General features: G+C 36.7%; 1 protein-coding gene and 1 long non-coding RNA gene across 6 annotated transcripts in view; one reads left to right on the top strand and one right to left on the bottom strand.

Annotated features, from left to right (window-relative positions):
- SLC35A3 (solute carrier family 35 member A3) overlaps positions 1 to 12,434 on the top strand; it is a 54,640-nt gene that overhangs the window by 15,168 nt on the left and 27,038 nt on the right. The window contains exon 2 of one of the 5 annotated variants that reach the window (XM_027058502.2): positions 11,767 to 11,847. The exons of 3 other annotated variants lie outside the window; for them this stretch is intronic. Coding sequence is in view for 1 of the 2 variants with exons in the window: in XM_053214516.1 (XP_053070491.1) it covers positions 3,541 to 3,573 (33 nt within the window). In the remaining variant the exon portion in view is untranslated. Of the gene's footprint in view, positions 1 to 2,737; positions 3,574 to 11,766; positions 11,848 to 12,434 lie in introns of those variants that run through there. One more of the 5 variants, XM_053214516.1, reaches the window with a different exon arrangement.
- The window catches only part of LOC128313938 (uncharacterized), a 62,986-nt gene that overhangs the window by 12,076 nt on the left and 38,476 nt on the right, over positions 1 to 12,434 (bottom strand). The window lies entirely within an intron of this gene.

The raw sequence follows: 12,434 nt of genomic DNA on the forward strand, positions 1-12,434 counted from the left end.
ATGGGCTTCAAATTTTCCGTGACAGAACATCACTAGAGTAATATCTTATTTATTTGGTATCCTTGGTTTTTTTTTTTGAGTCTGGCATTTATTTTTAAAAATATTTATTAAGCACAAACTGTGTGAGAGGAACTGTTGTATGCACTCTTCAATGTAAACCAGCTTTCCTGGTTAACTGATTTATTCGTTTGAGTACTGAAAACTTAATTTTATTTTCTTAAAAAAAATTTTTTTTAACATTTATTCAATTTTGAGAGACAGAGAGTAAGTGGGGAAGGGGCAGAGAGAGAGGGAGACACAGAATCTGAAGCAGGCTCCAGGCTCTGAGCCATTAGCACAGAGCCTGAGACGAGGCTCAAACTCACAGACCTGCGAGGTCATGACCCCAGCTGCAGTCAGATGACGCTTAACTGACTGAGCCACCCCGGTGCCCCTGAAAGCTTAATTTTAACCAGTCTTCCTCCTAAACATTGTAAATGCTTTCTGCCTAAGTAGACATAGAATGGAGAACAATTAAAAATTTAAAATATAGATTCTTGTATTGATTTCCTGTGGCTGCTGTAACAAATTATCCCAGCTTGGTTGCTTAAATGAAGAGAAATCTATTCTCCCAGAATTCTGGAGGCCAGAACTCCAAAATCAGTATCATTAGGCCGATAATCAGAGAGGCTGGTAATCAAAGACTCTGGAGGCTCTAAGGAAGTATCCATTCCTTTCTTCTCCCAGTTTCCTTCCTTGGTTTGTGGCTGCATTACTCACGGACAAGGCCAGCATCTTCAAATCTCTCTCTGGATCCATCTTCACACTGCCTTCTCCTCTTACGTATTTGTGTTCTCCTTTTCTGTCTGTCTTTCGTAAGGACACTTGTATTTAGGGCTCATTTAGCTAATCCAGGATAATCTTCCTGTCTCAGGATCCTTAACTTAATTTCATTTTAAAAATCCCCTTTTCCAAATAAGGTATCATTTACAAGTTCTAAGGATTAGGACCTTTATCTTTGGGGGCCATTATTCAGCCTACTACAATCCTCAGACGTATTTTAATATCTGGACATGTGCTAGGATATAGAGATTGTAAAAATATATAGAATGTAGGATCCTGGGGCCCTATGAAGTTGTAAAGTCAATTTGCTTTTTATTTCAAGTCCTTGACAGGATCAGACTTTGGATTTCTTTTTCAGAAATACTGACTTTGTAGCTAAAAGAGACAAGTTGTTTTAAGGCAGTCATGGAAACTTTCTGATACCTTACTTGAACCATGGTCTGTGAATTTAGGGTCTCAAGTTCATTATTTTTTTTTCTCCAAGTCTTCTTAGTTACCTTGGAAACAACAAATGAACACCATTAGATGCCAATTTCCAGTAAAATGTTTGTGGCAGCAACTACTTGATCACCTAAAGCCTTATGTTGATTATAGGTATTTATAGACGATAATTTTTTTAAGTTTATTTATTTATTTTGAAAGAGAAAGAGAATACCCGTGCACACACTGGTGGGGAAAGAGCAGAGAGAGGGGGAGAGAGAGAATCCCAAGCAGGCTCCACGCTCAGTGAGGACTTGACGTGGGGCTCCATGATCGTGAGATCATGACTTGAGCTGAAATCCAGAGTCAGACACTTAACCAACTGAGGCACCCAGGTGCCCCTACAGGGAATAATTTAATTTCTGCCTTAACATGATGAACTACCAGTGGCTCCTTACCACTGGTAATAGGATCATTAATGGCCTTAAATCTAGTCAGGTCAGAAAAGTGATTCCAAATTACTATCACTGTAGTTCTGTTACCCTAGAAACCACATTTGGTACCAAAAACTGTATCAGGGCTCAATAGAGAAACAGAACCCTTACTATTATAGAATAAGGGATTTATGATAGGAATAAGACCTGTGACAACTGTGAGAGAAGCAGGGGAAGTCATGGTCAAAAAAGAGAGTGGTGAAGGATTACTGAGAAGTCACTAAGCAGCCTTCCTGAAAGACTAGTGTGTATACTCAAGTCAGAGCTTTCAAAACCATCTAGGAAGGAAAGCATGTCCTGTAGCCAGAATAGGATCATGTAATGGAGCTGGTGGGGGAGTGTAGAGAAAGCTATCCTCTCTTTGTAGCTGTCTTTCACTGTCCACATCAAGAGTCTGGTGGAGAGCCTGAGTCCACTCTTATGCAGTAGGATCAGCAGTTGTGAGGAAGAGCTGACCCAGTGCAGGGAAGAGTGAAGATAACTGGAATCTGTTTCTCTGTTTCTGTTTTACCACATGTAATCCTGCAAATTTTCTGGGTGTAATGGCTCTTGCATCACTCTTGTCTTCCTAGTTTTGTGCGGACTTTGTGGTTAGCCAGTTCTAACCTAGCACCATACAGAGTAAGGGACTGTTTGAGTTTATGAGTTTAACGAAGTTGACATAAGGTATCATAATTTTCCTATGATATTTTTCTCTAGCACCTTAGGTTATAGCCGTTTACATACTTATACTATTTCTTTTTTTCTTTAAGTTATAATGTTTATTTTTGAGAGAGAGAGCACATGCACGTGTGGGGGAGGGGCAGAGAGAGAGGGGGACGGAGGATCTGAAGCAGGCTCTACGCTAACAGCAGAGAGCCCAATGTGGGGCTCAAACCCACGAACCACGAGATCATGACCTGAGCCAAAGTCGGACACCCAACTGACTGAGCCACCCAGGTGCCCCTCTTTTTTTTTTTTTTTTTAAATTTGGGAGAGCGAGTGTGTGTAAGTGGAGTGGGGGAGAGGGGCAGAGGGAGAGAGAATCTTAAGCAGGCTCCACGCTCAGCGTGGGGCTTGATCCCATGACCCATGAGATCATGACCCAGTTGCCCCTCAAAGGGGATCTTAGAGCTATACTGTTTTCCAAATGACTGATATTATGTAAAGAATACAATAAATAATACTGAACAATTTTAAATCTAAAAATTAGAATGCAAATACGTTTTATATTTGTATAATTGAAGAAATATTTGAGTACTATTGATTTTACTGAATGTAAGAATGGAAATTCTGTAGTCCTGAAAGAACAAGTTAAAAATTGACAGTACTATTATTTATATGTAGGTGATATTGCCTTAGGTAAACAGACATTTGACACGTTGAGGAAGAAAGGGAAGGAGAAACAATGAAAAGTTGTTTTACTTAGATTGTAATAGGAACTTTAGATAGTAAAGAGTTGGTTGTTAAGTGTTACTGAGCAGGATTGTGCTTGTCTTTAAGCACTTAAAAGTGAACTAATTTAGTGGAAGTTACTATTTCTATCATAGAAACAAAATTGATTATACCGATAATGTAAATTATCTTCAGTTCATTTTTCTTTCACTTTAATAAAAAAAGAAAGCTTTTGGATTTTCCACAGGATTATTATGGATTTCAAGCATGACATATTGTTGCTACTTTTAGGGAATGCAGTAGCGACGTTTGAGGTAATTTGAAAGGAAGATATATAGATGCCAGTGTCAGAAGTAGAGGCAGTTGTGATAAATTTTATTTGTCATTATTTAGCATACAGTTATAGGTTGCAGTTTTAAAGTTTGGCATCATGGAGGATAATGGACAAAAAGTTGCAACTGAGGTCAGTATTTCTATATGTATTTATTTACTTTTTCTGTTCACACTTGGGAAAATCTTAAAAGATCTGTTTTTACCAATAGATATTTCTGACTAGAATATAATATGAACTTATATTTTCCTGTCACTTTGTAATTTGTGTGTTTTCATATGTACTGTATTATGTCATTAACAGCTAGTAGATTATTATATTGTACTTAGGGAGTATATTTCAGAACTACTGTTTAGAAAATGTAAATATAGCTTACTCTAAAAACCATAAGTTAAGAAATTTAGTCTTTTGTTTTTACAATAGAAGGAAAATTGATGTGCAGAATTTCTTAGGTACTTAGTTGTCTGTATAAAAATCTATGTAAATTTTATTACAGTTTAAAAATACTGACTAAACATTTGGTCTCTTAGGACTTTTAGTAGCTGGAGATGCATCAGCAAAATACCAATATGATTATTATTATTATTATTTTAAATGTTTATTTATTTTGAGACAGATTGTGCCTGCATGCAAGTGAGGAAGGGGCAGAGAGCGAGGGAGAGAAAATCCCAAGCAGGCTGCACGCTATCAGCATGGAGTCCAGCACGGGGCTCAATCCCAAAACTGTGAGATCATGACCTGAGCCAAAATCAAGAGTCAATCACCTCAGCCACCCAGGGGCCCCCAGATATTATTGTTGCAGTAGAAACAATGAGCTTCATGTACAGACCTAAAGATTATACATATACATAGTAAGCTTATGGAATAAGTCTGTAGCCAGACTGATTTTCAGATTTACACACAAGGCCTTATCTAAGTCTGAAAAGATGAGTAGAGATTATTGGTACATAACGTTTTGAAGATTTCAAAACTTAGTTAATGCATATCTAATGTAATTAATGATGGTTTATACAACTAATTTCTCACTAATCCTGACTAATTTGGAGGTAGAGGTGGTAGCAGAAGTGTACATTAATGATACTTCATGTAATGTGTGTTGTTTAAAAAATGTAAGCCTTTAATTCAGAATTGGCTGACAACGCATTATAAAGCAAGGATGTATGGAAGCTATTTTAAAGAAAATTAAAGACATCTAATTAGCATATCAGATGTACTTAATTTGTACCTTCTAGTGTGTTTGTAAAACCTTTTTGTTCTTGGGGCACCTGGGTGGCTCAGTCTGAGTGTCTTGATTTTGACTCAGGTCAAGATCCCAGGGTCATAGGATGGAGCCCAGTGTCTAGTCCCCCCTACCTTCAGGCTCCCTGGCTAAGCATAGAGCCTGCTTAAGATTCTCACCCTCTGTTCCTCTCCCCTACTTGCACTCTCACTCTCAAAATAAAAAATAAATAACTACCAAGAACCTCTTTGAACTCTAAAGAGGCTTACTAATATTTTTTTGTACAAAGTGCAAAAATATTTTAATTAAGCCATCATCCAAACTCATCAAGTTGCAGTGAATGAAGTTATGTTGTACATATGTTATAAAATGGGATTTAAAAATAATAAAACTAGGAGTGCCTGGATGGCTCTGTCAGTTAAGTGTCCAGCTCTTAATTTTGGCTAAGGTAATGATCTCATCGCTTGTGAGTTTGAGCCCTGCATCAGGCTCTGCATTGACTGTGTGGAACCTGCTTCAGATTCTCTCTTCCTTTCTCTCTTTGTCCTTTGCCTGCTCGTGCTCTCCCTCTCTCTCAAAATAAATAAGTAAACTTAAAAAAAAAAAAAAAGAAAACTAAAAATAAATAAATAAATGAATAAATAAAAATAAAACTAACTTTATAAATACCAAATTTATAACAATTCAGAGGAAAAACAGTGATTGGAAAGCAAGTGCAAGTTCTATTAGAGTGACTAACCAAACCCTGAAATATCCCTTGTGCAAAGGACTTTTATTTTATTATTATTTTTTTAAATGTAATTTACTGTCAAATTGGCTAACATACAGTGTGTACAGTGTGCTTTTGGTTTTGGCGGTAAATTCCCATGGTTCATCACTTACATATAACACCCAGTGCTCATCCCAACAAGTGCCCTCCTCAATGCCCATCACCCATTTCCCCCCTTCCCCAACCCTCCCATCAACCCTCAGTTTGTTCTCTGTATTTAAGAGTCTCTTGTGGTTTGCCTCCCTCCCTCTCTGTAACTTTTTTCCCCCTTCCCTTCCCCCATGGTCTTCTGTTAGGTTTCTCAAGTTCCACATATAAGTGAAACATATGATATCTGTCTTTCTCTAACTTATTTCACTTACCATAATACCTTCCAGTTCCATCCACATTGCTGCAAATGGCATGATTTCATTCTTTCTCATTGCCAAGTAGTATTCTGTTGTATATGTAAACTACATCTTCTTTATCCATTCATCAGTTGATGGACATTTGGGCTCTTTCCATAATCTGGCTGTTGTTGAAAGCTCTGCTATAAAAATTGGGATACATGTGCCCCTGTGCATCAGCACTCCTGTATCCTTTGAGTAAATCTAGTAGTGCTATTGCTGGGTCATAGGGTAGTTCTATTTTTAATTTTTTGAGGAACCTCCACACTTTTCCAGAGCGGCTGCACCAGTTTGCATTCCCACCAGCAGTGCAAGAGGGTTCCCGTTTCTCCACATCCTCGCCAGCATCCATAGTTTCCTGTGTTGTTCATTGTAGCCATTCTGACAGGTATGAGGTGGTATCTCGGTGTGGTTTTGATTTGTATTTCCCTGATCATGAGTGACATTGAGCATCTCTTCATGTGTCGGTTGGCCATCTGGATGTCTTCTTTGGAAAAGTATCTATTCATGTCTTCTGCCCATTTCTTCACTGCATTATTTGTATTTCAGGTGTTGAGTTTGGTAAGTTCTTTATAGATTTTGGATACTAACCTTTTATTCGATATGTCATTTGCAAATATCTTTTCCCATTCTGTCGGTTGCCTTTTAGTCTTGTTGATTTTTTTCCTTTGCAGTGCAGAAGCTTTTACTCTTGATGAGGTCCTAATAGTTCATTTTTGCTTTTAATTCCCTTGCCTTTGGATATGTGTCGAGCAAGAAATTGCTGTGGCCAAGGTCAAAGAGGTTGTTGCCTGTTTTCTCCTCTAGGGTTTTGATGGTTTCCTGTCTCACATTTAGGTCTTTCATCCATTTTGAGTTTATTTTTGTGTATGGTGTAAGAAAGTGGTCTAGTTTCATTCTTCTGCATGTTCCTGTCCAGTTCTCCCAGCACCATTTGTTAAAGAGACTGTCTTTTTTCCATTGGATGCTCTTTCCTGCTTTGTCAAAGATTAGTTGGCCATACATTTTGGGTTCAATTCTGGGTTCTCTATTCTATTCCATTGGTCTTTGTGTCTGTTTTTGTGCCAATACCATACTGTCTTGATGGTTACAGCTTTGTAGTAGAGGCTAAAGTCTGGGATTGTGATACCTCCCACTTTTGTTTTCTTTTTCAATATTACTATGGATATTTGGGGTCTTTTGTGGTTCCATACAAATTTTAGGATTGCTTTAGCTTTGAAAAGAATGCCTGTGCAATTTTGATTGGGATTGCCTTGAAAGTGTAGATTGCTTTGGGTAGTATTGACATTTTAACGATATTTATTCTTCCAATCCATGAGCATGGAATGTGTTTTTTGGTTTTTTTTTTTTCCATTTCTTTGTGTCTTCTTCAATTTCTGCAAAGGACTTTTAGAAGTACTAGCAGTGTGGGGTACCTAGGTGGCTCAGTCGGTTGAGTGTTTGACTCTTGATTTCAGCTTAGGTCATGATCTCATGGTTTGTGGCATTGAGCCCCACGTTGGGCTCTGTGCTGAAAGAGTGGAGCCTGCTTGGAATTCTCTCTTTCCTCTGTCCCTGCCCTTCCCTCTACTCATGGGTGCATTCACATGTGCATACTCTCTCTCTCTCTCTCTCTCAAAATAAATAAAACATTAAAAAAAAACAGTATTGGCAGTATGATTGGTGTATCAAATCACACATACACAAAGATTGCATTTATATATTGTTGTTATTTAATACAATAATTAAATAATTGTACAATAGTTCATTATTATATGTGTTATATATTACTATATACACTCAAAGTTTATAATTTAAAAATTCAGTCAGGGTAGCCTGGCTGGCTCAGTAGATTTAGCATCTGACTCTTGATTTTGGCTCAGGTCATGATCCTAGGGTCATGGGATTGAGCCCCACATCAGGATCTGCTCTGAGTGTGGAGCCTGCTTAAGGTTCTCTCTCTCTTTCTCTCTCCCTCTGCTCCTCTCTCCTGTTCGTGCACACACACACTCTCTCTCTAAAGTGAAACAAAATAATAAAATAAAAAGAAAAATTCAGGCAAAAGTTTTAGATGAAAAAATTTAAATTAGATTAACAGAATTGTGTGTTTATGTGTGTTAGAACTGGAAGAGACTTGAAAACTCATATAAAATGTTAAATTTTAGAAAAAGAGCTTAAAATTCTTGTGGCTTATATAATGTTTAGAAACGACTTTAAAGATTTTAAGAAAATTTATAAATTTATTTTTTTTAATTTCTTTTCAACAGAGAGAAAGAGAGAGCGCGCGCGCGCTTGCAAGCGCAAGTGGGGGCAGGGCAGAGAGAGAAGGAGACACAGAATCCAAAGCAGGCTCCAGGCTCTGAGCTGTCAGCACAGAGCCTGACGCACAGGGCTCAAACTCAGGAGCCTTGAGATCATGGCCCGACCCAAAGTTGGATACTCAACCGGGTGCGCCACCCAGGCACCCCTAAATTTAAATTTTTAAAAGGAAAAGAATGCTAAATGTTTATCAGTAGGAAAATGGGTAAATAAAAGTCTACTCATTTGATGGAACATTGGAGTTGTTAAAAGCAATGAGCTAGGTCTGTGTATCAGATGCTGAATAAAGTAAGGAAAATGCTGAATAAAGTATGCAGTTTGTTATGTATATATATTAAAGTACTTATGGCTTATTATATCTATATATGTATAAAGAATTTTTAATAGTAGACTAAAAATATAGACTCTAAACTCATAATAGGTTCCTACTGAGGAGGGGGAAAGGAATGGGATTTAGAGTTGTGGCTTATTGGGGGACTTTGACTTTAATCACTTTAATTGTAATGTTATTCCTTTACAAAAGGGAAGATAAACAAATGTGACAAGATTGAGACTTATCAGTTCTGGGTGATGTAATCATAGATGTTATGTTCTTGGTACTTTTGTTTTTAAAAATTTATTTTTAATGTTTATTTATTTTTGATAGAGAGAGAGCATGAGGAGGAGAGGGGTAGAGAGAAAGAGGGAGACACAGAATCCAAAACAGGCTCTAGGCTGTGAGCTGTCAGCACAGAGCCTGACACAGGGCTCGAACTCACAAACTTCAAGTTCATTACCTGAGCCAAAGCCAGATGCTTAACCATTTGAGCCACCCAGGTGCCCTGTTCTTGGTACTTTATTGAATTTTAACATTCCATTTTTTTCCTTCAGGAAAGGAAAGGAAAAGGTGGAACTTTGTGATTACAAGACTTTATTTCCCATGTAATAAGGAAGCCCAAAAGGTTGTTAGAATACTTTTAAGTGGAAATATGAAATGGTCTAGGTGCTTTATTTCACCTTTGCTACTAAAGTCCTGGGGTTTAGGGTTTTCCAAAAAACTGAAATAAAAATTATTGACAGAATCTATACCAGATATAGATGTTTTTGGGTAATTGATGATGGTTGAAGTTTTTACTAATTAAGTTTTCTACATTTTTCTTATTTTTAATATTTTATTTGTTCATTTGTTTATTTTAGAGAGAGAGCATGAGCAGGATTGAGGGGCAGAGAGAGAGAGAGAGAGAGAGAGAGAGAGAGAGAGAGAATCCCAAGCAGGCTCCACATTCAGCGTGGAGCCTGACGCAGGGCTTGTGACCTGAGCCATAATCAAGAGTCAGAGGCTCAACTGACTGGACCACCCAGCCTTCCCAGTTTTCAACATTTTTAAAAGAATATACTGGCTTTTTAAAATAATTAAAAGTATTAAATGCTATTTTCAAAAAACAGAAGAAGCCAAAACAAAGCCATCAGAATGAAATAGTGTCATTTACTTTAGTAATCAAAAAGAGTGCATTTTTCAGGTCTTAGCTGTTAAAGGTGAAAGTGGTACATCTAAGCATTCTTACTCTTCTGATCCTGCTATAAATCTGAGAGCCTCACTGAACCCCCAGTGAGTTCAGGGAGCTTAGTAACTAGAGACCTTAAAAAATGTGGGTAGCAATTTGTTGACTAGTTCATAAGGCTTTGACAGTGAATTGAATAAAGCTACATTTTTGAGAGAACTTAGCACAGTTCCTTGTTGATTATTGGTATGCAAATTTCTTAGATAGGAAATTTTAATGAAACAATAATATGGAAACCAGAGGATTAGCAATTCCTGAAAGGATAAAAAAAAGGGGAATTAGGTGGCAAGAGAAGAAAATGTAGGGAGGAGTAAAATTAAATCTTAAATATAAGATTGTTTAGAGGTTGTGTTCAATAATAATGAGAAACTGTTGTACACTTTAAAATGAAGAAACAGTATTAATCTTATAAATTAATAGAAGTGGAACATAATCTTCATTTTGGTAGATTTCTTATTTATGAATTTGCTGTGAATTTATGGTTTGCATTAAATGAAAATATTTAGCTTTACCTGTATTGTACTCCAAAACCAACCTATGTATTTGTATAATCTTAGAAATACTTGTATTTTTTTCCATTTTGAGTTTATACATTCCTTAGGCAGAATTGTAAATTAAATTGCAATTCTTTACAGTTGATCTAGTACCAATAATCATTTGATTGTATATATTTTACTTTTCAAGTTGGTATTAGAAAAACAATCCAGTTTTTTCCTGCTGTGTGTCTCCTTTCCTCCTTCTCCAGAACACTTCACTTCTGACATTTTGGTCATCAAATGTTGGGGAGGAGATGTGGTTTCCTCACCGCAAGCCATTCTCTGTGACACCAGCTGGGTATCCTACAATTTAACTTGTATTCTGACACTATCTACCTGCAGATAGTGTCAGATCCTATGGATTGGCGTTTCAGTCCCATAAGACTGCTCCCACCCTAGTTCAGATGCCAGTCGCAAGTAGTAAGTAGGTCACCAGATTACCCATAACTCTAATTTGGCTACAAATTGGAGGTTCCCACCATCCCCTCCTCAACTTGGATTAACTTGCTAGAGTGGCTCATAGAACTCAGAGAAACACTTCCTGTATATCATTTTATTAAAGGATATGATAAAGGATACAGATGAACAATTAGATGAAGAGATACATAAGTACCAGGTTTCAGAGGGCCCTGAGTGCAAGAGCTTCTGTCCCTGTGGAGGATGTGTCATCCTCATGCTGTGTATAGCTTGTTATCCTGAAAGCTCTCTGAACTTCATACTACTGGAATTTTTATGGAGTTTTCGTTACATAGGCATGATCAGTTGATCACCCAGGAAATGACAAGGGTTTCAGGAACCCTGTGTCAGGAACCAGGGCCAAAGACCAAATATTAGAACAAAAGATGCTCCTAGTGCTCTTATCACTAAGGAAATTACAAGGGTTTCAGGAACCCTGTGTCAAGAGCTAGGGGCAGATACCAATATATATTTTTTCTATTATCTCACATACTTAAAAAAATACATTGTAACTGTATTAATAATTAAGATCTAAATTATCAAGGCAAATGTATTGATGTTGTACATGTTTGGAAATGGAAAAGCAAAATAGTAAAGATAGTACATCCTGGCTTAGAATCTGACCTTTAAAATTCATTTGAAAAGAAAGTAGGGCACTGCTGTTTTAACAGGTACATTTTTACGATCTTAGTTGCACAATAAACAAAGACTTCCTTGAATAGATTTTCCAGGAGAATCAGATGCCTATGCCAAATGTAGATTGCTGGGAACTTGCACTGCTTCCACACAGAGATAAAGTCCATCAGATGTCCTCTGGAATTCTACAGTAACACATAGTGAGAGCTAGGGAACCTGGTATTTAACTATATAACTTAATATTTCCAGTTAGTAATTATATGACCTTGAGCAAGTCATCTAACTTCTCTGTTCAGTTTAAAATGAAGAGATTTGTACTAGATGATTTTCTTCAGTTTAAAATGAAGAGATTTGTACTAGATGATTTCTAAAGCATCTTCTATCTCTAAAATGCTGTAATTTCATTTCACATTAGGACTGTTGCTAATGCAGATTTACAAAAGTGAGATGGTTAATACATAAATCTATGTATTCTTTCCTCTAGGTTTGATGCTCTTATTTATATATTACAAAAAGAGATATATTATTCAAATTTTCTCTCTGATATTCATATAAAGTACTTAAGGTAATTTTTTTCAATCATTTTTTTTCACTATTGAAAATTTTATCCTCGTATTTATGGTGCTACATTGTTTGGATTTGGAGCATATTCAATTTGAGATAGGAATTGCTAAATTTAATAAGCTAGACTTTGTTCCTTCAAGGATAGGCTCTCTTTGTTACCATGGTACTTGGCCTACTATAGGCACCAAATAATGACTATTGGATCTATTTGAATATATTATGTTGCTATTTTAATGATTATGAGGTGAGGAAAGATAGTGGATCATATAACTAGTGCCATAAAGCGTGGCTTGGTTGTGAGAGCTATAAAGAAATATATAATAAAAAGTGTTCATATTAACAAAACTTAGGATGGAAGATGGAATCATGGAAAGGATAGAATTGGCCTGAAGAATAGACTAACAGAACATCATTGGTATTAATCCAAAGGAATTAGAGCCAAAATCAAAGTATGAGGAAAGCCTGTTGAGGAATGCTACTACTTAGTACATCCTCAATCTTTTTTTTTTTTTTAAGGTTATTTATTTATTTATTTATTTATTTATTTATTTATTTATTTAGAGAGCAAGTGCATGCACACGAATGGGG

Source organism: Acinonyx jubatus, chromosome C1 (genome assembly GCF_027475565.1).
Source record: "Acinonyx jubatus isolate Ajub_Pintada_27869175 chromosome C1, VMU_Ajub_asm_v1.0, whole genome shotgun sequence".
Taxonomy (NCBI): Eukaryota; Metazoa; Chordata; class Mammalia; order Carnivora; family Felidae; genus Acinonyx; species Acinonyx jubatus.